General features: G+C 41.9%; 1 protein-coding gene and 1 long non-coding RNA gene across 2 annotated transcripts; one reads left to right on the top strand and one right to left on the bottom strand.

Moving 5' to 3' along the window:
* Positions 1-124: 124 nt before the first annotated feature.
* Positions 125-26,660, bottom strand: PITPNA (phosphatidylinositol transfer protein alpha). The gene is made up of 11 exons (XM_072025935.1): positions 26,522-26,660; positions 21,353-21,383; positions 14,978-15,123; positions 14,313-14,412; positions 9,467-9,541; positions 9,015-9,098; positions 7,555-7,632; positions 6,515-6,625; positions 4,739-4,861; positions 4,043-4,112; positions 125-2,890 (listed from the first exon to the last, which is right to left on the bottom strand). The coding sequence occupies exons 1-10, from the start codon at positions 26,539-26,541 to the stop codon at positions 4,065-4,067; spliced, it is 816 nt and encodes a 271-aa protein (XP_071882036.1). The 5' UTR covers positions 26,542-26,660; the 3' UTR covers positions 125-2,890; positions 4,043-4,064.
* LOC113845614 (uncharacterized) lies at positions 25,686-27,113 on the top strand. The gene is made up of 2 exons (XR_005260248.2): positions 25,686-25,905; positions 27,004-27,113. It is a non-coding gene; the product is annotated as an uncharacterized lncRNA (long non-coding RNA).

Here is a 27,113-nt window from a genome sequence, read left to right as displayed (position 1 = left end):
CGCCCGGGAGGACCGAGGGGGCGAGGTCCGAGGTCCCGCTGCAGCCCCCGGGGGCACCACCACCCGGCAGGCCTCCCCCCCCCTCATCCACCCTGTCCCCAAGAAAAGAGGCCGGGGCGTGAAGCTCTGTCTAGTATTTTATTAGATTTCCGTTTCCAATATGCCTGTATTGGAAGAATTAGGAGACAAAAAAAAAAAAAAAAAAAAGGCACAAACTCACATTGAAAGAAACGACGAGAGAATCTAACCCATTCTACGGAGTGTGTCGCCAAAGGAAGAAAAATAAAAGAAAAAATAAAGAGCACGATGAACCGATCAGAACGTGGCGGGGAGGCCCAGCGGGGATGAACCCAGAGGGGTGCAGCGTGGGGGGCGAGAGGGTCCTGTCCCCGAGCACCCAAACCACGAGCTGTGGGTTGGGGAGAGGGTCAGGGCCCAAGGGCGCCTTGGGACAGACAAAGAGCTCCGTGATAAGCCCTGGGGGATGCAGCAGGGCCTGGGGTTCTTGCCAAAGCCACTGAAAGATACAACAAGGGTAATGCTGCGTGATCTTCGCTACGCTCCCTAGCAGGAACCAAACGTCGAGACGGGAAAGTCCTCATAGGGTTTGTCTATCCCGAGGCTGAGGGATGCTTTCACTTCGGGTTAAAGTAGAAGGAAAGAAGGACAAGGAGGGTTGGGTGTGGGAGTATTCAGAATGGAGTTCCTGCTTTTTTTTTTTTTTTTTGCCAGTTTTTCCACTAATCAGGAAAGCTTTGTGTAAAAGCTCTTTCTCTGAAATCAGAGGATCAAAAAAGGATTGCAGGGTGGAATGTTACAATCTGCTTCCACAGCGATTAGTGTCATCAGATAGAAAGCCTCTTGGGTAACACAAATTTAAAGAACAAGTGTGCTGTGTATTCTCAGGTTGTCCTCAAGTGTAAGAATCCCTCAACACGTAATCAACAAACACGAACAAAAGTCAGTGCATAAATTCTTAGTCAAAAATGCTTTAAACTGAAGGAACTATTAGGTGGGGCCTCTACTCCTAGAATACTTCTTGAACAGCTATAGAAGATGCCATAAAACATCCTGGTCCCAAATATCCTTGCAGATTAAAATTTAGTATCTTCACCTATTTTACATTACATTTGTTTTACTTCTGTTTGGTGAGATTGCTAAAAATCCCTCATCCCTCCCCACCCCGCAAAACCATCTGAGGTCACTGAGAAGAGCCTGCCAGAGTTACTGGTACAATTCAGAGCTTATTGCACTTAGACATGAGTAAGGCAAAATAACAAACTAAAAATAAAGGGATAAACTGCCCCCTCCCCAGAAACCAAAAGCCATCCTCTCCCTCCAGAACACGTGTCATCTTGTCTCACACTGAAAACAGTTGAGACCCCAGCACATACTTGTTCAGCACGGCACAGGGGCATTTCAGGATTTCCTGCTTGCAGGAATGTGAAGGGCTGAAGGAGTCGGATGTACTACAGAATGCCAAAAAGACTCCTCAAAAGCAGCAATACGCCCCTGTCTCTGTTTGGCATTCAGTATTTCATGTTAGTGCCACCAAATACAGAAGTGATTTACTACTGGGAAAATAAATAAATAAAATCAAATATTGGGCCTTACACATAAGCAAAGAAATTCATGTTTTCTCATATGTATTTAATAAAGCAGCATTTCTTTGATTCTGTTCTGGTTATTTGATTGTCTAAAGCTGATATCAACATACGGATAGTTACAGTAAGTACTTGAGTTCACTGAATACTCAGAGCTCTTCATAACTTTTAACGGTATCCTTTGCAATTTATAATAACCAACAGATAACCCAGAAAAAACACAGGTCTCTAATGAGTTGCTTTTCTACAGCATGAAGGGAGATATTTTAGTCTGTCTTGCAATGGGAAGAGTATTATTGCTGAGCAGAACCACCAACCCAGGCACCTGAATGTGATCAGATACCAAGACTTCACTTGTACACCAGCTTTTTGCTATTCCAATTTGTCAAGGGAAAGTATTATTAGTCAAAAGAATTTCAGTCTTGTATGTTACAAGAAATCTTAGTAAATAAAGAACCAGGAAGTTGCAACATACGTCAAGCAACTTTTCAGAATGATTTTGTAAGACTGACACACACAGCTGAAGGACAACATAGCTACATGGGCCAAAGAGACCATGTACCACTAAATTGAAATTCAACAGTTACGTGCTAAAGGCCCTAGCATGGGGATGCCGCGTGCAGCTTCTGATCAGTCTTTAATTCTTGTGTGCTAAGACAGAACAAAGTAATGCCGTGCAGAAGCCACGTATCACGATATATTCATCGCAGACCAAGAACTCTATCTGGCTACTCCTGATTATGTATTCTGATTACATGCCATTAAATTTGTTACCCTGGGAGCAAGGGTCAGAGTGTATAGTTTTATGGAACGGTTTTGCACTCTAAAATGCTGACAGTTTCCCTCTTCAAATAGACATTCAAAGAATGGTGAAGGGCTGAGCAGGAACAAAGGTGGCAGTTTATCCCAGTTGGAAAATAATAATAATAAAAAAATAATCTAAGTCACCACATCACAAGACTATTTTAGCTAAAAATGTCACTTGGAAATCAAACAGGGCCACATGGAAATTGGTCTGAACACAATGAAAAAAAGGAGGGAGGAGTCGTAAATACAGCGATCTCTAAGTCACACGTTTCCAAGGAGCTACCTCCTTCATATACGTGCTAACATTGGAGTGCTTAGTACCAGACGGTCTATTTGCTCACAATATTAAAGGGCATCTAGAATTAGCTATGGGAGATTTAAAATCGCCTGCCGATTGGATATAGAAAGGCTTGATCCAGAGATGGTCCGTCAGTCAAGAGTGTGGATTCCCCAGGCCTTCCTGATGACTGTCTTGCAAACTGAAGTAAAGAGACAACAGGAAAACATTTTAGAACCACTGTGGAAGTGAAGCGTCCCACAAGAAGCGTCAAACTGAACCTTCATAAAGCAAATGTGAGACACTGTCACCAGTTCAGACAACAGCAATAAACTACTGCACCATATTTCAGCACCAATTCAGAGCAGAATTTCCAACACAGCCTGAAGCTGGCAAACATTTCAACTTGAGTAATCTAACAAGTCTAAAAAAAGTACAGTTGAGTAGACCACCAAATCCCTTCTCTAAGAACTAGAATAAATGGGAAAGAAGAAGAAACAAAAAAGGTTAAAGTTACACTAAAAGATTAAAATATACCTAGTGGATTTTAGAAGGATGGCACACATACATCTCCTTGTGCTCCCCACTTACCACCAACTAATCAGCAGGTAACAGAGAACAAGCAGAGGCTAACAGTCCCACTCTGGTAAAGACTGTGGTTCTTCCCCACCCTGTCCTTTCCAAAGAAAACTAGGATGGCATTTTACTGTTCTAGAAATGCAGCCAGTAATTCAGGCTTCTCTTCTCTACATAAAGGGGCAAATCCCGTCTTCTTCTTCCCTCATACTTCTGTTCCTCAACAGATTAAGATTCAACACTCTAAGCACTGCTTCTGTGTTATCATCCGCAATAAAATACTAGAAAAATAAGTCAAAAAATTAAAAATGGTCATTGCTTCTTCTTCCCTTGCAACATGCAAGTGTTGCTCCAGGCCTTGGCCCATTAGTAAATAGCGTTAGCAAACAATGCCAGAAATACATTCCAAATGTATTTGCAATTTCTGAATGTATTCCAAGTATTTGCAGGCCCAACTTATTCTTCCTGGATTGACAAAAGTTTCTCTGCAGGTCATGGAAAGTACACACACATTACAGAAGAAATAACATCAGTAAATCTACAAAATGTTGTAACACTTATTTCATAGATTCATCACTCAAACATTCATTTAGAATAATTCTAAAAAAAAAAAAAGAAAGAAAAAAAAAGAGTAAATTCACTTGTCAATCTGTCAAGGAAACAGGTTTATTATCAAAACAATCAATCTCACACATCTGACCACCATAAGCTTTCTTACCCATTTTTTTTTCCCTAAATACAGCAATATAGAGTTTTGTAAAACACTCTTGATACCTACAGTGCACAAGGAAGAAGTCATGTTAGTCATCTGCAGCTGACATTCCTTTCACTGGATCCTTTTCTCTCATCTGAAAGAGGAAACACTATTCAAATATTCATTCTCACATGATGTTATCTCAAAATTTACCGATGTGGAACACGTTAAGCTTCCCTACTTTATGTAAGACTGTTTATATCTTAGCATCACAAAACAGTTTTTGTGAATATGCACACCTAGGCACTATTTTCTCTTAAGCTGAACATCTGCAAGGGATCTGGAATCACTATCCAGAGGGCAGAATGTACATGAAACTATAACGAAATACCTTGAGGCTTGAAAGAAGGGAAGGGGGCAGTGCAGGACACAAATCATGGAACATTGTACTCATTAAAGATTGCACCATTTGGATTTAGGTAAAACCTAAAAGAAGGTATTAAAGTGATAAATGAATCACTGACACTCACACCCTCATTACCTGCGGGTCACTACGTTTATTGGCTCAATAACAAATACAAGAAAAAGTCTATAATGATTAGAAGGAGATGCCAGCACAATTGAGTCATAGCCAATCATTCAAAGCCCAAGCAGCATGACCTAAATAGCAGGAGGACAATACACACTATGCTATGACAATGCAGCAGTCTTTTCCTCTCTGCTGTACTGGATAGAAACAGTTTCTCACACAACCCACACCTGCCCTGCTTTTCCACTGACCTCATCCAGCTGTCTCTTCGTCTCCTCCTCCATCCTACGAATGTCCTCCATAGTCAGATCAACCCACTTATCAAGCCAGCAAAAGAGCTGCCGATGGAAGTTTGTAAAGAGACGCTTTTCTTGCTGCAAAAGGAGTAGGAATAAAACACACAAGCATGTTTATTCACAGCATAATTAGTAAGTTATCTAACCAAATCATAACAACTTCCAGAGATATGTACACTGAAGAACCAGCTCCCTAACCTACCTTTCTATATAGCCACGATAATTGAAGACTGGAGCTAGATATTTTTTATTTTTTTTTATTTTAACAGAATACCTAAAGCCTTGAATCCTGAGAGAAACACTATTTTTCCAAGCCTAGGCAGCAGACGGAACAGTGCATTGAAAGAATTAGTGAGTGCTTTAGTCATTTCCTTTGATTTGAGGGTATTGTTCTGATTGAATAAAGCATTCTAGGTTTGGTTTACTTAGAAGATAGTTGGCCTGAAGGAGCACAAAAAAAGGAAACAGAATAAAATATTTTTAAGTAATCCTTGACTTGCAAAAAAAGAGGTTAGGGTTGACATGCACCCACTTTGCCTTTCCCCTTCACAGCAACCTACGGAAAAATAATCCAAAATTTGTTTTCCACAGCTGAAAACCTTTCAGCAGAGATAAATAATGTGCACAAAATCCTCCAAGTTAGGAGCAATTTATTCCCCTTTTACAGGAGATAAACTAGACAAGATCGTTATTAGACAGAAGTATATAATGGCTCTTGGAAAGTTCTCATTAGGGAAGGACATTTCAGTTTTACCAATTATGGTCTCACAGCTGATAACTTGGTCTCATCAAAGACAGCTTAACTACTTTGAAGCCAATGTGAGCTGAAGAGACACTCGTGGAGAGAAAGGGATTCAAGACACTGCTTTGTTCAGGGCTTTTGTTACAGATATTAGAAATCTTGCAACAGCATGGTCATTGCCTCTTAGAGTTCTCTTTAGATTATATCAGCAGTCTGGCTTTTGCAGAAGCAGTGCTATAATTTATCAATATTAACTGCTGAGGAATCGCTATGAACTGAAGTCATAGACATTTTCTGAGCATGATGCTGCTTAGAAAACTGCACATTCTAACACCAATGTCTAGCATTCTGCTGCAGTTTATGGGTTACAAACTCTGCCACAGAAAAAGCTCTTTTCAAGATACCAATTATTCATATTTTAATTTTCCAGCCATCTGCCTTTTTTTTTTTTTTTTTAAACACAGGTTCTTCAAGCAGCAGAATGAGAAAAGCAAAAGATGTCTAGAGCTCTAGGACTTGCCAGAAAGATCCTCAGCTGATTAAGATCAGATAACTGAAGCTGTAACTCTCCTCACAAAAACATCTGTCTTGCCACTGAGCAAAATAGCCCTAGCATATATGCAACATTTCATTTGGTAGTTAATTTCACAAATTAACTACCAAACAACTGCAATTCTCAAGCCGATATATTAACCAAAGTAAAACTGAGATGTTTTACCTGCATACGTTAGAGTAAAAACCTGCAACAGCTGAATAACCAATTCACCTAATCACAAACCAGTCCTATTCTTGGATTAGCAGCAAATTGAATCCAGCTTTAAGTGACTGCATGCAGTATACTGGGCATAACCTTTCGCAATATCACCTGAGGTAACATGACTGGGTTTCAAATTAGTATCTCCATGCAGGATACACTAAGAATGAGTTGAGGTGTAAAAGCAAAAACACACCTCATTTCCACATCTCCCTCCCACAAACAGCTCACTTACCTTCTGTATAAAGTTCTCAACCTTATTTTGCAGACCCCACCACTTGAACTTGACTGTTACCAGTTTGTAAGCACACATGTATGGACATTCTGTCTGTTTCCCCAGCTCCTTCTGCAAAGATACAAAGATACTCACTCAGGACTTGGGTCAAATGTTTCCAGGAAAGCAGCTCCTTCAGTCATAATCATCTTTCTACAATTCCTCACAATCGTCTTGCATAATTACACCTTGACTATCTTTTATTAATAAGTTTTGTCACATCTTTGCTCACCTCTTTTCCGGGGTATCTAAGAGCATGATGAAAGTAAACCCTGGTTACCTCCACAGGTGGACCTCCCTCCATTTTGAGAATGGACCACTACATCCTTTCCTCTGATCACCATTTTTTCTCCATTAAATGCGTGTCTTTCAGGATCTTCACCATTATGATGCAGCTACTTAGTTTCCTTTAAAAGTCTTTTGATAATGTCCTTATCTAAAACCTTTTGGAAATCCACGCAGATTGTATCAGCTGGGTAATCCATAAAATCATTGAGCCTTTAAAAAACTCCTCAAGGTTGGTAAAGCAGACTTTGTTACAGAAGCCATATACACTCTTCCCAAGCAGAACATATCTGCCACAGCTACTACTATGTTTGCCTACTAGAGATGAGACTTGCACACTTGCAGCTTCCCAGATCCCATCCAAAGTCCCTCTTAAAGACTGGTATCATATTTTCCCATCTAGAGTTTTCAGATTCCAAGGATTTAAGTGAAAGGTTAAACACTGCTGCTCATAACTCAGCATTTTCATCCTTGAATTCTCTTGGGTAAGCTCTTGGACCAAACACCAGACAGCTCTGGCAATTTCTTAGAACTCATTCTATCTCTGTGTACCACACTCTTCCATTTCCTTTAACTTGAGAACAGATCATCAGCTGAGTTCTGCTTTTCTGCATCCAAGTCAATCTAGATGTGTTACAAACATATCTGTGGCCCCAAGTCCCAGTATCTATACTTCAGTCACACAAACTGATATGGATCCTGAAGTCAAAACATACCTTCCAGTTGGGACCCAGAGGTCCACGTCCAGTCTTGACAGATTTAAATTTTGCTGGATCTTCTTCTGCCTTGTAATCCTATTGGATAGGCACACAAGATTAAATGCATATTATCCTACTCTTATGCAGCTGCTTACTGTCACACAAGATGTATTTTTCTGGTCGGCAAAGACTAACCTCTAACTGCTTTCTCAAGAGCTACTGTTTTCAAACTTCAACATTAGGTCAGGCACTCTTCAAGGAAACATATTTCTCCCCCCCCTCTGCTGCTCTGCTGTGTCCTAGATCTATGTGAAGTTGTAACAAACCAATATGACCTTTGCAAGGAATCCTTTGGGGTAACACTATCAGAAGATCGGTAAACTCTCCTTATAGGTTTCCTGTGACCATTTGTTCTTTGATAGCTGCTGCAGAAAATAGCCATGCTCTCTGGAGCTGTGGTATCTAGTATTTTTCACAGCACCATATAAGTATGATGCTCATATATAGCACACTAGATGACAAGCACAATCAAACTCAAAACTATCACCAAGAAGAAGGAGACATTAGTTATGCCTCCTATCACATAGCAAACAATTTTCAGCATCCCCTTCATCTACAACTGGATTAAGACCAGTGGGTGTACTCTACCTCTACCCCCATTTCAATGAAAATGGGAACAAACTCAGATCATCATCAGTTCAATGCCAGAAGTGATAAACCAGTAGAATCTTCCTTGGAAGACTTCTGCTCCAGGTGAATTCTGCTTGCTCTCTGACAGCACTTAATTCAGAGCAATTTGTATTTGCAAGTATACCTTAGCACCTGCCTAATCTATTAGAAATCAGATGCCACTCATGTCCTACCAATTCATCTTTATTGGAAGAAAAGCTAAAATAAATACTAGATCTGTCTTAATGCCCAAGGTCAAGTTTGCGAAGAGGTAAGTTAGCTGTAGTTGAACTTGATCAGAAATACAAAGTAGGGAAACTCAAACAATATTCCATTTTTTTTTGTTTGTTTGTTTGTTTTTAAGTAGAGTACACAAACATCCCTTAGCTTCTACTGTAACTGTAGTGTTTCTTAGAACAAAGTATTAGCTACATGATTTCAAAAGATACCAGCTTGAAGCCATGGGTCAGTTTCAAAAAGAGAGGCAATTTAAACAAGATGCAGCATGGGAAATGCAGCGACATTTCTTGTTATTCAAGCATTATAATCAGCCACAGTGCTATAAAGCTACGCATAATACATTGTTACATGTACTGTAAGGCTAAGCAACACATTTTACAGAATCTTGACAACGCTTTCAAAAGTGCTCTTCCTCTAGCTTGCTTAAACACTTTTAAGGAATGCCTTTCCTCCTCCTTCCTTCCTCTTGTCCAGTTACCTGCAACCATCTCTGTGAACAAAGTTCGTACATCATCCATCTCTTAGCACAAGGACTCCCAAACTAGGGAGCTCTTACCCACCTACCCTACCTTGGGAAGTACTTGAGTCCGGTCAGCAATGTCTATATAAATAGCTTCTACGTTCTTCCATACATCTGGCTCCAGTTTATGAACCTGCAGTGAAAGTACAAGCACAATGTAATTGATTCAAATAGAGAACACTCCCATTCTAAGACAGTAAAAACCAGACGGAGATACACGGATCCACTGCTCACACCCAGAGAACACACCATAGTGTAGACACAATGTAAGATCTTTTAAAGAAGCAAAGGTGTTCACACAGAACAAGTGGTTGGGGACAATTTTATTCAACATATAAGAGAAGCCAATGGTTGGGAGTCCCTGCCTTACTAGTACAAGAAGCACTTCAAATCCAGGAACACTGCAAACAGACAGCTCTGCACAACAACTCTCTAAGCTAGCAAGGAAAGCAGCATTGTGACGTTAAAGAGATGAATGAAATGCATGACACAAGTACTTACATTTTCTTGTGTTCCAAGATCTGATTTATGCCAGGTTTCGATTTTGATCAGGAAGTCATCCTTCATATATTCATTCTGTCATAAAAATAAAGCTTCTTGTTATTCTTTGGATATTTAACTTGCCTAATTATTAGCTACATAAGCAGTGGGAAAGACAACTCAAAGTGTTAAAACTTGACTGGGGTTTGACTTCAGGAATGCCATATTTAGCTGTAAACACATCTTGTTTTTAGAAAAGTTGTTTGATCAACAAATACGTAAGATCAAATAAATCACAAGCTGTTCAGTGAAAAAAAACGTAAGTTCTGTTGTTTTAGTGAAACGTTTGGAGTTTTCCCCCTATATATTTGTAGCGTTTTCTTTAAAGGAGAATGTCTGCCACTCTAAATAGTTTAGAAGGGGTAACATGTTAACTAGGCAGAAATTGTCTTTTCAAAGAGGATATTGTTCTAGCACTGAGTGCTCTTCAAACGAACAACAATATTAAACTGATGTGTTGAGAGCTTTTTGACACTGGGAAGGGAAGGGACATGAAGCACAGTTCTGCCAAGCAAGCAAAAAACTTTCCATTTCTCATAATTACTGTGAGTAGAAAACGACTTCCAAAAGTAACCCTATCCTCCCTCAAGGGAGAAGAAACAAAAATACAGGCCAGTGAAACACTCAGCATGTAAAAAAGGAAATATCAAATTCAGAAGACACATTACTCAGAGGGACGTAATGTTACGAGCTAGCTTTCTTTCAAACAGTTTATTTGGGCAATGGGACATTCCCATGTGTAAAGCTGAGCATTACTGCAGTAAAGAAAGATCCCTGTCCATGGTTATAAATAAAGTGTTTGTGGATATGCCACAGATGTTAAGGGGGTTTTATCTACATGATCTTACCACAAAAAAAGCTAAAGTGCCCTTAGCACAAGCTAAAGAGCTTCTTAAACCCAGAATGCTTCATTTCAGACATTACACATGCTTCTATGGATTGTCAGGAAAAAATAATACTTACTGTAATAACTGGTCCAAGAAATCAATACATGAAAAGGAAGAGATACAATACTTTAGTGAAAAAAACATACAGAAACCATCATCCCCCTCCCGCTATCAGTGAAACAGGGACAGCTTCAGCTTCCCAGGGAGCTGCTGATACTACTGAAGAAAAAACAAAACCAGAAGCCCATAAAAATTAGCTAACTTCGCCCCCTTCTCCTCTGGAAATTCTCAGACTTGGAGAAACCCAGAGGAGCAGCAATTAATTATGTACTGCCACTTCTGCTCTCTGGACTCCAGCCAGCTGGATGAGAAGATGGAATAAGTTTATTCAGCTGACAGCATTTTACCAATCCTTTCTCAGCTTGCAGATAAGAAACGTCTCCACAGTTCTGAGGCGAACGCATGCTGGATTTCAGGCCAGTGCAGACCTCATCACTCCTGCATGCAGTAACCAGACCCTCCGCATCTCTACTGCTCATGGTAACTAAACTCCCTGGATAGTAAGGCTCAATTATTCAACACAGAAAAGAAATTGAAGATCCTTTAACAGTCAGCATCTGTTCTACCCAAGCCATCCGAGTACATTAGCAATGCTACTCTACAAATAATGATGTCTGGAAGCTAGAGTTGAACTTTGCTGGTGTGTTCTGAAGTCTAACATGAGGGCTTTACTAAGAAGTAATTTTGTTTCTAAAGATACCATTACAACTTGTGATTTTCCAGCCCAACATCCTGCAGACAGTACCATCCATTATCACTTATCATACACATCCAACTCTCTTAATTGCCTATGGCTGGGCCTTGGGCTGCTCTAAAAACCCAGCACTTTGAAAACTGCATTTTACAGAGGGCTAATTATTTAGATTGACGTATTGGGGCAGGGGAGAGAATAAGCAAGCAGAGCTGAGGCTAATTTTTAAAAAGGCTGAATTTCATCTCAAAGAACACTTCATTCTTTTCTGCAAGAGTTTAGTTCCTGGTAGTCCACATGAAATACTGAATAAAGCAGCAGTAATTATAAGCCAGAGCCTTCCCACCTTCCCGTGACAAGCTGCTTTTCCATGACTATGCACCATAATTAGCAGCTGCTTTAGAACAGGTTCATTCACCTTCCTAGTTTCTCATCTATAGGGAAGATTTCTCATTTGTAGAGCAAACAAACTAATCTCTTTAGAGGTATCCATTAAAACTTAGATCCTCAGCTTGCTACAAATTAGGGCCTGAACTTGAGGTGCCATAACAGCAACTCCTACACATTTCAGCTGCAGTAATAACTTTTCAATTTCTTGACATTTGGCCACAGGCACCTCATGCTGACACCCGGAAGAGTGGAACACATACCAAATTGCTTTTCTGAAAAGCATTTAAGTGACATTAATATCTAAGTCGGACTGCAGGAAAGAACCACGAAGACTGTTCTCCTTGGCACCATCCCACGGTTATAACTATCAGGCAATCCTCACTTCGTTTTTACTGTAGAAGTTATAAATGTCTACAACAACAATCTCATTTTACAGTTCACTCTCACAAAGGAGCAAAGCAAGGCTTCCATATAAAGTACATAAAAACTACTCACTACAGCACAAACAGCGTGCAGAACTGCAGGGAATTATAAGACAGACATTGAAGCTTCCTCAATCTACAGCACTGGTTTGATAACATTATATAATATGCATAGTAAAGTAATAATTGAGCTTTTCAGAGCCTGTATAGCAAAATGTAAGGATGACCATCTTGTACATTAGAAAATAAAAATAAAAAATAAATACTAGAATGCACAATTAATGGAAAGTACGGTTTTATTAAAACTCTAAAGGCTCTACGTAACGGCAAACATGCAAGTACGCAGTGCTCCAGAGAGCAGCACACTAATACTACCTCAGTACAGGAGGGTACAGGCAGAAGGACCACTAATTCCTACACAGCCAAACCACGTTTAGCTCTTCATGCATCCCCGTCTCTTAAGTTTCAAACTCTAGTGAGCAGACTGAAAGCCATGCCAACTGCTGTGAGCCAGCGTGGCATTTTGTGTTGCGCAAAGATTCACACAAGGCCATCCAAGTCTACGACCTAAACACCTGAACACATCTCAAAGTAAAATGATAATGCCAAAGGCAGCCTACAGCACATGCACGGGTTCTTCCCTCCTGCCCAGTACTAGCAAGTGAAGGTTTCGGCAACATTTCTGAGCTCTTCTTGATTCATGTCAAGCTGGCAGATTCTCTAAACAGATTTTTCAGCCTCCGCATAAAAACTGCCTTCTGCTCCAACCCCCACAACAATGCACTTTCTCTCTCGTATTACATGGGTATTTATTATAGTTAAGTGTCTTTTTTATTTATTTATTCATTTGTCATGCCATCATTTCTAGCATACCAAAACCTGACGTTTTTGTCCACTGGGCTGGGAAGTCTTGTATTTCATTTTGGTATCACATTTTTTCCACGTAAGAATAATATTAGCAGCATATAATTGAAGAATAAGCAGCTAAGAGTGAGAAAACACACTAACTCCATACCTTTATTTCAGAAATTGGTAGAGATGAAGAGGAAGAGGATATAGCCAGAAGTTATGTCTAACAAAAACTACTGGAGCCAAATTAGATCTGTTTCCGCAATTTAAAGAATTAATAAAAGACCTGTTTGAGTTTAAACCAGTTCAGTGTACTTAGTATGGAAATAAATTAGACACTTACTAGTTAAGTTCAGTAATATGCAGTAAGAAAACTGCATAAAAGTGAGACAGCTGGCTTGTAAATAACTTTGCTTCAACATATGGAATTATGTGACATTAAAAACTTACTCTGCAGTTGATGGCAGTAACTGAACTTTGTATTTGCAACATCCATTCCACTACATTGCTGTAGGTAATTTCACATACTGAAGTAATGTTATCCTCCCCCACTGTAAAGCTTTTTATTTCTTTTAAAACACTTCATTTAAAATTCTCTTATGTGGCTGAAAAATACATCTTTCTATACTGAGTTTCAAGAACAGTTGGAATTTTTAAGTTTACAGTTCCCATAGCAATTGTACCTCTGCCAAATAGCAGAAAATGTGTCCTTCAAAGATACAAACAAAAAAGACAGATAAAAATATGACACAAGTGTGGAGGCAAAATCAAAGTTGCAGGGCCTACGTACAGCAACACAGACCCGAAAAACAGTAGTTGTGAAAGATTGTGGCTGATAGCTTCAGTGAGTAAATAAGACATTAAACACTCCAGTAGAAAATGGGTTTGACACTATTTCACCACTTTGCACAGCTACCAGAGCCTCCCCAGTTTACAAATGGATTCACTTCACACTTGTTGGATGATATTTGGGTGTCTGTGTCAAGCCTGCATCCCAAAAGCAACTATAGCATTGGCAATTCAACCTTCACTAAACTTAGATCCCACAACTGAGCAAGTATGAACTACATAACACTTGCTCACATCAAACTGCACTAAAAAAAAGAGACAACCAAGGTCTTCCCTCTTCCCCCTTTGCACCTTCCATTTGTTTTTCCACCAGGCTATGCTGCGCTGGAGTACATAAAAAAGCGTTCCTCATCCATCCATTTCACTAGTGTTGCACAGTTGTTCCTTCAGGAGAACTGACATCTCTTTCTTGGTCTGTTCTTTTCCAATACTGAACTGACAGGACACACACTGCCATTCATTAGCAGCACATCAGGAAAGGATATTTCTTTCAACTCGGCAGCCCTGTATTTTGCTTTTCCTGACCACAGGAAGGGCTTAGAGAATAGAAAACTAAAAGCTGAAAAACAATTCCTCTACTGCTTTCCTCTTTCCTTCTCCCATCCAACCCACCAAACCACAGAGACCAAAAAGCCAGCAGTCCACAGCCCTTTACCCACACGCTCACCAGTTCTGCAGTAGGGATAAGCATTCCATGCTTTCTCATGTATATTCAGAGCTCCTTCAGGTGCCAGCATCCTCACAAACGTTGGCACTTTGCTGCAGAGTTTGGAAATAGGAAGAAAAGTATTGATGAGAATTACACGTAAGAAGAGTTCTGGCATAGACACCAAGACAGGCAGAACATCACCTGAAATAAAGACCCTAGAAACCTGCACAGTGGTAGAACTGGTGGGGTTCTCCTCACCGCACTATTATGGACTTCCAGAGACTGATGAATTGGACAATCTAATCTAAACCTTTACATAACAAAAGAGAGCGAAAAAAGAGAAAAAAATACAGAGGCTGAACACAGGTTGAAGGGTAGGAAGCTTTTTGTCAAATTCAAGTACCAAAATACCAGGTAATGGAATTATATTTGCTCTAAAAAACACAGAGCCAGATTTTCTTGGGACAAGAGCCACACCTACAGGAGCAGGTGGGTGTTCAGTGATGCTCACTTCCAGCTGTGCTGTGCACCTGCTGCTCTTATGCTCCATCTTACCTCCATGTCCTTCAGCCCTTACATAACTTGTGATTTACAGAGTAGCTGCAATCCCATTCCGTCTTCCTCTAGTTCCCCTCACCTTTTAACCCTGCCTGCCTCTGAGAATGTCTCACATACCTCTGTAAGTGGTAGATCTTGTGTGTGTACTGCCCACGCTCTCCATCTCTTTCATAGGGTTCGTTCACCAGGACTTCCACTCCTTCACCTCCACCAGTTTCATTTTTACTGGCTTCTGCCACGGAGTATAGCTGTCCCACTTGATACTAAAGAAGTTAAAGACACATTATTGTGATAGCTATAATTTAGCAGAATTTATAATAATCAGAAGAAGCCAACAGGCAAAAGGACATCCACTTGTGCGTGCAGATAAGTAGCTCATTTAATTTGATTTTGGTATAAAAAGCTAGAGCGGTAGTTAGGAGAAAAGCGCTGCCAATAACAGTTACCTTTACCCCTTAAATCTCAAGCTCAAAACCACCACAAATTCAAGAGAAATTAAAATGGATGAAAAGAGCGCAAGGAAGGAAAACATTTAAAGAAAATCCAGTAGCCCTCAAGGCATACAGTAGTAAAATCAATTCTTTGTTTCCACTCTTGGCACACAGGTGTACCAATTGTTCACGTCAAATGGAGGGTAACACACTGCCAGGCCTAAATTAATAAACACGTTAATTTATCCAGAAGAATCCCAAAGAATTCCACTTCTTTTTTCCAAGTGTTTTGACAAAACGGAGTGTACAAGGGAAGGTAGAGAAGAACTGAAGAAGAGAGACCGAAGATACAGGGCACTTGTACCACCTAATTTAACTGCTCTAAAACATAATCTCTTAGATGTTCCCAGCTTAGAAGCCCAGCAGATTTGAGGATCTCCCAAGTGCAATTCAAAACAGCTAAGTTAGGAAGTTTGAAGTTCAGAGGTTATTTGCACCAGCAAGCTTTCCAATGAAATGCTGCTGACTCTAAAGCTGAATATAGAGAAATTACTTTTCTTGGCCTTTATGACCTATACTATCACCCTTAAACCTCTCTTGCCAAAATTGACATTATAATCACATCAAGTCATTTCTCTTCACTGAGCATCCATTTCCCTTCTGAATCTAGTTCAAAATCTGTTCTGTGAGGGTGTCCACAATCATGCCTTATCTCCCTTCTCAACAGTCTTTATTCCAACCCCAAACGGTGTTTTGCTTCACGTAAAGCTCTCAGAATGGATTTGGTTATCTAATGAAATAACTGAATCAACTAGTGCCATAGATGACCACCTGGTCCTTGCTGCCACTGCACCCCCTATCATTTTTCCTACTATCTTTAAGTTTTGTTTGTTTGTTTGGTTGGTTGTTTTTCTGTCATACTTCCTGTTAGCCATGAGCCACCACTAACAGGGAGAGCACAGGGTTTCAACATACAGTCAAATTCTTACCTTTAAGATCATTTTTAAGTCTCTTAAAGATACTCTCTTGGCAGTATTAATTCTCAGGAATCACTCAAACTACTTTATGCTAGACAATCTCTTTCATAAGAAGCATCCCAATGTTTCACAGGAAAGGGAAGAGGAAAATAAGGAGAACATTCTCTCATCTGTAGAAGATGCAAAGACCAATACATTCATGCTTCTAGCTAAAAAAAGAGGACGCAGAGGTCAAACGAAACACAATGAAATGAAAAAAAATAAATCATGCAGACCTCTTTGAAGAAAAGTTAGGTGAGCAGACAAGGTCTGAGAATAAAGTTAAAGCAAAAGGTCAAAAGGAAGTGTTCAAAACAATCAAGTACAACAGTGTCTAGAAATGAAAGTGACCAAAACAACGGTAGCCAAAGGCACTACAGAGAGGCTGTCTGAAAGGGTAATCCAAAAAGAGTTAGACATCAGAAGTGCAGTGACTAAAAAAACAAACCAAACCTGAAAACAGCTACAAAGGAACGGAACGCTGCTTTAGGCCTTCCTCCTGCTCTCCAGCACAGGGCTGCACACCAGAATCAGGAATAGCTCTTAACACTCCTTACATGGAAACCCAGGCTGGAAAAGTGCTGAGAGCTGGAAAACTGCTCAGAGCTGACAACCCAGAAATATTTCACTAGGCTGGCATGTCTTTGGCATTGAAGGAAGACTTCTACAGTGGTTGTATTTTGTTGTCAGAGCATCCAAAACAAAAACAGAACCCAAGTTCTGCAGTGTTGTGCACCATCTGAAGGTAACAGAGCCTGCATTTCTAGCACTGATTAGAGTAGATGATATGCCAAAAGTACAAGGCCAGCTGTCCTGGCTTCAATTAATCTGGGGCAGGGCGAAAAGCACACCAGAGAGACTTAACCAAGTGCTCTGTACAGCCTCAAGTTCACCACAGAGGCACAGCAAGTCCAGCAGGTAGTCAGCTGGGAGAGAGGGAAGCCACCCATCCACCTAATAAAAGCTATCTATAGCAAAAGTAATCCACAGAGCACCTCCTCCTAGATAAAAGCAAAGCTCTGCTGGATGTGTCCAGAAGGTCCTGGCCCAGGTGAAAGAAGCACCCCTCTCTTGGCTGGACAGTTCCTACGCTGTCACCAGCAGATTGGGTTTCAGTCTGGATTTTGGACTGCGGTGCAACTCTCTGCCTTCTGACATTTCAAACGCCACATTGCTTTCCTTGTGACTCCCCACAGATGCCCCAAACAAAACAGAACACTCGCCTTCCGCCAGAAAAGCAAAACATGAGAGTTGTGAAACCTTAGAAGCAAGTTGATTTAGTAGAGTGAAAGCCCCACGTACGCTCGTACAGAACAGAACATAAATAAGAGTTTGGCAACAACAGCACTAGAGGGGCAGACTGGCCTTGACTGCTTTGCAGCAGGTCTCAGGACAGGTCTCCAGGGGTACAAACTAATTCCTCTTACTAACAGTCTCTCATTCATTCCTTCTCCCTTTTAAACACGTGGGTCAAAGTTCAGACACTAAGAGGATAAGCCCTTTGGTTTGGCATCTTCAACATTTAATCTTTGCTGTTATTTCTGATCCATTAATCACATTGATAAAAGAGGAAAAGGCCCGGATGAAACTGTCCCAATGAACAAATCTCATAGCATGTCTGTGAAAGTTCACAGGGAAATGGATTATGGCTCCTTGAAGTCCAGAGTGTCAGACAGGCCTATCCTTGAAGCTGTGAGAGCTCCCAAAAACCTTATCTCCTAGGGCAGTCACCCTTCTTATACAGCAGGACAGCATACCTTCATTACACCAAATTTCCTTCAGAAGGCCTGATCCCAATGTAGCCACCTTCGAGAACAGTTACTTTCCTGAAAGCGGCTTTGAATGCAATTAATAAATAAGAGCCTTTTGTGTTTGGCAAGCTCCTTCCCATGTGAGAGGAACAAAGAGGCAGCACAGAATGTGTACACACAGCTCTAATCCATACCAGCATTTCAAAGTGGCAGCTGGCGAGACACCCACACAGCAGCTCAAGACCACGCTCTCAAAGTTGGCACTGTGCAACGTGATGTTGGTCAGAGAGCACAGGAGTAAAAGTTTAGACCTAAGAGGCAACAAGGTATTTAACTTTTTTGCTCCCCGTAGTGTAAGAATGGATAAAACAACACAGGGGTGCAGCTCGCAGCCTGCACTTAAGCAGGACCAGATTTTGGCAGAGTTTCCCAGCAGGAGACAGTTTGCTGTGGTCTAACTCCTACATCCCAGCTTTCAAGTTTTAGTCATCACCAGGGCCTTTCCTCCACTGTTTGTTCCCATCTTAGCAGTTACTTGGCTAACTGTTTGGTGTTGAGCTCCAAATTTACTAAGTAACATCTCCCCACTACCTTCCAGATCACTGTTTTTCTCTTGAATTCCTTACTCTTTGTTAAGCTGCACTTGTCAGGGGTGAGGGGATCGAGCAGAGAACCCCTGGCACATCTCAGGACAACACAGAAGACTGCCTCAGCCCTCTTACAATGCCTCAAAGACACAACCGTTTTCAGTCTCTTATGCACTGGCATCATACATTCAGAAACAATTTGCATGCTGAAGGAGCGAACTTTTCAGTCTTTCAGGACAGAACTTTTCAGTGTTTCAACTGAAAATTCCTAAGATATTACGGTGAAACCAGAAGTCCTCTTCCTAGTCAGAGATGCTTAATGAGCAGTTACACAGCGAAGAGCTACGTCAAGTCTCCAGAGCCCTGTTAGAGTTTCGTGAGCAAAGAAATCCTTGAAAGCAATGAAGTCGTAGCAGCTGTTTTGTACAGACAACAGTGCAGTGACCAAGTGATGCACAGATGCATCAGCATCTCTGCAGAGGCAGGAGGATAAAATGATACACAAACCCAAAGAAGTAGTTATTTTCCTACTGAGTGGAAGGATGACCTTTCTTCTTAAGCATGCCTTTAAAGCTACAATATCACGTAAGTGTATAAGCAAAGACAAGTGGATATAAGAACTCTTTCTGCTTAGGGAACTGTTTCCTGAAAGATAGCCTACAAGTCACATAAGAACATCTTGTCCTTGAAAAAGTGCATCATGCAGGGAACATGGGAACAAATACACATTTCTGGGGAGAAATCGGCTTTGGTCAAGTTTGCGGTCCTTCCACATCCAAGCACTTTAATGTGCTCTCTCTAGCATTTGTATTCCTTCTCTTCTAATGGTTTTTATTTGCACTTCACTTTACAGCCTTCTCACTAGGTTACTCAACTCTCCGGAACTCCTTGGATCCAGAGGAAAGGAATACATTGTCTTAAACAGACGACCCCAGGGCATCCTCAGACAAGGAGGTTGCCAGAGATTGACAGGTTTATGTACTGCCTGAAACCTCAACTTTCCACCCAGGCAGCCTACACACAAGGCTGAAAACATGCCTGGCACTGAACAGCCAGTCAGGGAGGGAAAAGAGCATAGCAGAGGACTCGCTTTAACTGGATGAAGTTTAATCCTGGTATCACAGAACTCGGTAAAATCCTGTGCTGGGTTCCATCCAATCTAACCCCCTCAAAGAAACAATCTGTAGACCGATGCGTTGGCTTTCTATTTACACAGCTCAATACTTAGAGGCATACCCCTGTGAGCTAGGGCTGCTGCTGTTTAGGCTGAAGTCTTCCATTTCCTGAGCTCTGGAGCACCTTACCATTTACCTGCTGCTTTCTCAAACACTTCCTCTCTCATTTGCAAGTTTGCATCCCTTGCTGACACGCTAACGTTTATCTTGTTAGTCCCTTCTTTGTCAAGAACTTCCTCACACAAGTAGTGTTCAGGCATCCTAAAAGATCCAAATACACCTACTCGTAACACTGTAGTCGAAATTCTGCTAAAATTGCTTGAAACAGATTCATGCAGAAAGCGTGTAAGCTACAGCTAAAGAGTAAGGAACAGACATCAGGTATTAACAGCCACATTCCTGCACCAAGACAGCACGTAGACATGAAACCACTCTTTGGTGAGGAGATTAGATTGTCATCGGTGTGTGATGCGTGTTAGAGCAGACTGGCCCACAGGAACAAGGAACTCAGCTTAGATATTGTTTTCCTTTCTACTAGCCAGCCTCCTGGCTGCAGAAATACTCTACACCAAGTTCCAAAGTGTGTTCTCTGAACAGAGTCCGGCATTATCAAAGGAATATGCTTAAAAGAGCACTGCCATGATCCATCTCACCACTCTCTGTGCCACAGTAGCTGCTATAATCAGGGGAAACAAAACTGAGTTCTGTTATTACAGCTCTTCCTTTACCATTTCAATTTCTCATCTACATTGCCAGTACGAAAATGTAAAAAAAAAAAAAAAAAAAAAAAAAAGGAAAAATAAAAGGAAAAATATAATATATTTACATAGACTCTACAGGAGTGGTGCTCAGTGCACAAAGGGAAGCAGTGACAAAAAAGGGAGGAAGGAAAGGTAAGCTGCAACTCCCAGAGACAAGAACAGGAATCAGCTCACACTGCACAGCTACTCTGTGGCCAGTTTGGTGACACAAATCACCACCTCCTTTATAAACTACATTTCTCCTTTCGATTAGAGCTTTACCTACAGAACAAGAAAGCTTTCTTTCTACAAGATCTAGATAAGATAGTCTTAAAAAGCGTTAAGACGTAGATACACAATCTTTCCTTTGCTATACCACCCTCACAAAACAAGAAATTGCTTTACACTCGTGGACAAAGAGCAAGAAAGGAGTTCTAGGAAAACACAGGGCAATTTAAATTTGTATTAAAACTTCCTCTTCATGTTAAAAAAAGAAAGAATAAAAAAAGAACAATGGTATTAATCAAAAGGAAACTACACTTTAGAACAGTCTGACAAGTCAACACTTGTTATCAACAGATCTGAAAGTACTTTATAGGACAGAGTATCAGTACCCTCAGGCTTAAAGGAATGAAATTGTTTGGCCAAAGCGACTGTGTAAGAGTAAGAACACACACAGGTCCCGGAGACAGCTATATCTGTCTCTTGCATTTTCCAGTTTTTGTTCAAATTGCTTTGATCACAAGTTTATTTACAGTCCTAAAGAAAGGAAGCAACAAGAAAAGGACTTACCTCCTCCACAGACACGGGCAGGATAACGCGGCTGAAAGAGAACACAGAAATGGAAAGTTAACAAACGCAGCTGCAACACCGATGGCACACTCCTCCCAGCGAGGACTGCTCAGCTCTCCTCTCCCCCATCTCTCCAGCATCCCTCTAGCCCTAGCGTTCCTAGCACTTACTCTTTACTTCCAAGACTCCTTATGTAATAGCCTGAAGGAGAATCTGTACATGATATAGCGTAATTGCAATCCTGTACCAAAACTAGTGGTAATATCTTGCCACCCGACAAACCCACACAGAATCAAAATAGTTGCATGTTCCTTCTCACTACATCCTTTCAATAGTCACATCTTATTTCCCGTCAAGTTGGTACGGAGCGTTGCTATGTGCTTCAACAACTTGGTGCCGATTTGTCATAGTTACAAGTCACTGCAAGACTTGTTTATACATCCCATCCCATAGGAAGCAGAACTGAAGAGAGAAGTATATGGAAGGCTTCCTCAGCGCTGACTGCAAAAGAAGGTGTTGCCATTTCCATACATGAGTCACTTGTGGTTTCCTGAATGCCTCGCCGAACCAACTGACTGTGACTTTGGCAGTGTTTGCTCTCTAGACCAGAGATTTTTTTGAAAAGACAAGAATAAACCTGAATTTAAAGCTGAGAAAGATGTGTGCATGTTAAGGCACTTCGAAATATTATGTGTTTCTCCAAAACTAGATTTGTGTTCAACTTCTGCTTTCAGTAAGGGTGATGTTGAAACAGGAAACCAGAGCAATACACAGATATGAAATGGACCGAGTTTCTGTGGGTAGAAGAAATCCCATTTCTTTCATAACGAGTCTCAAACAAATGTGGTTATAATGGGATAAGAAGAAAGTCCTTATTATGGCTGAACTGATCTTCAGAAAAGCACTACTGGTGAAAACTGAAGCTTTCTCCTACACTAGAGGAATGTTACCAGCCAGATACCACAAGAACAAACTGTAAGAGAGACAAAAGTTTACAGATTATGCAATATTATTTATGACAGCAATGCTTTATGCTGGCTGCAAAGAACTGCAGAAAAAGCTACTGAGAACTGCAGATGAAGTTCAGCATCAACAGAAGCCGAATAATGCATTATAAGCACTCATTTTCTCCAAACACACAGGGTAACAAGCCCCAGACTAGCTATCACCAACATAAACCTTGGTGCTGTTACAGAAAAACATCTGAAAACATCAGTTCAGTGTCAGTTCAGAAATAAATAAAACAGCAAAAATTGGAACACAATATTTACACAAAAAAATAAATGACGGCGACACCACTGCAATCTCTTGTGCATCTACACCTTGAATGCGGCACACAAATAGTTCCAGTCGCCTCACCTCAACGAGGACACTGAACAAAAGGAGGGCAAAAATGATTACCTGAGATGTAGTTAACTCAGTTTTTCATGGTGGAAGAAAGGACAGCGGAAGGGGGAAGGTATGGCAGGGTGTTATAGAGTATGAATGGTGCTGAAGAATGAATGGGGCAGGAACAATGACTGTTGTCTTACAACAGAACAACCCAGGATGCAATAACAATCATTAGGTAGCAGATTTTAAACCAATCAAGGGTACTTGGTTACATCACGCGTATTTAAGTTATGGGATTCCTTGCCAAACACAAGAGGCAATTTGAAAATGGGTTTTGATCAATTCATGGAAGTTCATATACCACTTACTGGAAGGATACACTGAAGAACAATCATTCTACTCCCTATTTATATATTGTTTCCTAAAAATATCTGCTAGAAAGCAAAATGGAAGAGGACCTTTAGTCCAATTCAGTATGGTATTCTGTACATCAGGGAGGAGAAAAAAAATGGAGAATGGTTCTCCACATACAGACCACCTCATCAAACACAATATTAGCTTAGTTAACTGGATAAAACTACAGTAGAACGAAAAGAGGGACAGGATGATAAATAAAGGTGAAAAACCAAGTAACAGGGAAGAAACATTGGCTTTGGAATGAAGTGCAAAAATGGTCTTTAGAAAACCTGGCATAAAAAGATTAATATAAGCTAACAAAATGCTATGTAAGAAACTGGAAGCCACTAGATCTGAATATTACTTTATAGCTTGATGTGCACGAACGGAGAAACAAACACAGAAGTTAAATAGTTTACAGTTTGTTTAGCCTAGCAAACAAAGAACGCGGGGGATGACTAACATTTATAGGCCATCAAGCAATAAAGGAGGAGGAGGGAAAACTACTCAAGAGCATCCAGAGAAAAAGCCTCCCAGGAGCAGCAAGAGGAACAAAGACACCTAACTTTGGGACAGAACTTGACCAAAAGACATGAAATTGTATGATGTGGTTGCCTGCCACATCAAAGGCCTGAAAATGGCAAAGAACATTTAAGATTCTTCCTAGATTAAAATATGCCTCAAATGACAGCAAAGGGAAGTACAGCTGCAGAGAAGGTCAGTGTCATTATCGTCACTTCACAGGAAAGGGAAGCGACTCTCTATACTCAGATTCTCCTCAAGGTCTTCCGATGCAGTATAAATCAAAATAGGGAGAGCGTGCAAGCATGCAAGATCTTAACCAGCACTTACAAACTTTGCAGCTGAAACCAACCAAAGAGACAAAGAAAACCAAAACCAAAACGCAACAACCCTCTCACCCACGCACAAAACCCAACCATGCAGCTTATCCAGAGTATGGATAGGTAGAAATGAAAGATAAGTCTGAAAGATTGATAGGACATGAAAGGAAAACTTTAAAGCTATCACTGCCTAACCACCAGTGAGAGAAGCTGCACAGAAAAAGACAGATGATGCAGATTGTCTGAGAATAAAAGATGTGATACAGGCTTTTTGTTATATTGCTCTATATCTGTAATATCTCCTAAAATACCTACGGAGCCCATAATAATACCCATTTGATTTAGTAGGGCGGATGTGACGAGGGGTCACAGCGGTGGAAGAACAATCTGCTCAGATGGCACACAGCTCGCCTGTGTTTCTGCCACCTACAGCAGCAGGCAGGCAGCAAGGTACCTGACTGCAGTGCTGGGGCAACCAGAACTAAACACAGGCAACAGAATGCTTTTGACTATCCAGGTCATGCCAAAAGAAGTCGTTTCCATACGCTTTAAATAACCGCTTCCTAGAACACAAGAGTTCCCCAACAGCATGCAAGATGGGCGACTTTTACACACAATGTCGAGGATGATTAATACCGAAACCAACAGTGACACAACTCTGACTGTGCAACTGTTGGAGCCAGTTGGGAATCCCAAGAAATCCAAAGTCAATGCACAAGTTTTTAATGGGCAGCAGCAACCTTGACTGTCCTTAGAGCCACGTGAGGACGTCTTAACAGAGACACAGTGGAGAGAAAAGGAACAGGACAATATAGCTAACAAGACTCAAAAGGTTTGCCAACCCTTCTGAAAAAAAGAAATGGAAGCCTGTAAAAAGACAGAAATTCAGTAATTCTGCTCTTTTAACCTTCAGTCTAAACATCTACTCTGCATTTTCTTTTAGGAAGGAGCAGCATGTAAGACCAGTAGGTATACTGATTTGGTGAGGTAAATGACAATAACAAGAAAAATGATTTTTGGAAGTGATCCTTATCAAAATAGACTTTAAACTCAGAAGTCTGACAATTTAAAGTACCGACATTCCCATCTTTACATGATGTTCTGTATGCAACCTAGCTCACTGGCAAGTGAGCTTCACTGCAGTACAGGGCAACACACTGGAAAGTAGAAGCAGGAAACATACATGAATTTGAATAGAAATAAACCAGACAGGTGCTGTAAGAAGCAAAGTACATTAACCAACTAAATTAATAGGGTAATCTCAATGAAATAGATGTTATAGAAGAACAAATTAATTAGCTTTTCATGCATCTGAAACTAAGTGCTCAGCCCGTGCTTCTGTTTGCTGTCCAGTTTAGCACTACAGAAGGTAACAGTGCCTCTGTGTTACAGTGACCAGCTCTTAAATTCTACACCCCTATTGTTGGATAAAAATAGCACAGGTTTAAAGATTGGGGGGGAAGTTATTCAAGCTTAAAGACAACTACAAGGATCAGCACAACCTTCCTCAGAGTTTTAATACTTAGATCCAAAGCGCATCCACAATCTGACAAAGCAACTGCTACAAGGAGGACACTGTCATGTAGGTATATGTGTCTGAGAGAAGACCTGAAAACCCACTTTGTCATTGGGATCAGAGCAATCCCTCCATAAAAGAAGAGGGAGGGGGGAAATAAGTGTTTTCTATCAGTCTGAAGAAGTTTAAAAGGCCAGGATGCACGTAGGGAAACCAAATGTAAACTGAACATCCGAGCCTTGAGAGCTGCCGGCTGAGCCGTGCAGCGGTGCGCCCAGCTCCGAGCCACCTAACCAAAGTGCACCGGTCCAAAAGAGCACACCACGTTAGCAGGCAGAAAGGTGCCGAACAAAAGGCTTGGGCACAGCGCTGTGACTAATAGTTCCACGCAGCTGGGACGGATCCGCCGGCCTGCCTGCAGCCTGCCTTCCACCAGAACAACCGCAGCAACGGCGCCCAACTCCAAGGTGAGGGCTGCGCACCCAGACGTTATTTCGGAGCTCTCCGCCACGCTGAAGTCCTCGTTGAGTTCCTAGCTAGAAACCACACGGCTAAAGGAAAGGACGAGGGCGATAAAACACCCAGCTTGTCATTTAGATGGGGGCAGAATCCCTGACATCGCGTCCCTGTGAGGAAAACCCCAACCCCTTGCCCTGGCAGCCCGGCCCAGGAGGGCTCCCCCCGGGTGGGGGACACCCGGCCCCAGCCGGTGCTGAAGGAAAGGCCAAAAAGAGAAGGGGGGGGGGGGCACAGCAGGCCCTAAACCGCCCTCCCCACACACCGTGAGGCGCCGCCGGGCCCGGGGGAGCAGCACCGGGAGGCCGGGCCCCGCTTGTGGCCTCCGGTTCCTTGCGAGGCGGGGGGGGGGGGGCTCCTTCACCTCACAGCCGCCTCCGTGACCTTCACACAGCGCCCCCCGCGCCCGTCCTTCCCTCCCACACCGGCACCGGGCCTTTTTTTTTTTTAATTATTATTATTTTTCTCCCCCCCCCCCCCCCAAAACGCACCCCGCCGCTCCTCAGAGGCCAGAAGCAAAGGAAAAAGGGGGGGGGGGGGGAGAGAAAAGGAGCTGCCCGCACTCACTATTCCTTGATGAGCACCATGGCGGCGCCTCCCGCTCACGGTACCGGGCGCCTCCCGGCCGCTCCGCGCCGCACCGGGACGGGGAGGGGAGGGGAGGGGAAAGGAAAAGAGGAGGGAGGGAGAAAGGGGGGGGGGGGGGAGAACCGGGAGGGGAGGGGGGGGAGCGGGGCGGTGGGAGCAGGGGGCGGGGCGTTGCCGGGGCAACGGCTGCGTCACGGCGGCGCGCGGGCGGCGCGCGCGCACGCCTCGCGGGAGGCCGTTGCGGGCTTGGTGAGGGGGGGGTGAAAGGGGGGGGGGGGGGGGGAGGTTTCCCGCCTCAGCGCTTCTCGCCCCCCCCTCCCCTTTTTTTTTTTTTAATTATTGAGGTTCGGCCTCTACAAACTGCTCTTTTTGTGTAATAAGGGGTTGGTAAATGACGTGATGTTCATGTGGAGATTTAAGGGATGATGCAAGGAGTGGTTTTTTGTGTTTTTTTTTTTAAGGTTTATGGCGAGTCCTCGGTGATGTGAGGTGCGCTTGGCGTGGAAGATGACGTGAAATTGCTAAAGATACCTTGAAATGATAATAAAAAAATAAAAAGCGTGGGTTCTGT

The sequence above is a fragment of the Anas platyrhynchos genome, chromosome 20, assembly GCF_047663525.1.
Source record: "Anas platyrhynchos isolate ZD024472 breed Pekin duck chromosome 20, IASCAAS_PekinDuck_T2T, whole genome shotgun sequence".
Lineage (NCBI taxonomy): Eukaryota > Metazoa > Chordata > Aves > Anseriformes > Anatidae > Anas > Anas platyrhynchos.
Note: the sequence above shows the minus strand (reverse complement) of the source record. Positions and strands in the feature narration are given on the sequence as shown.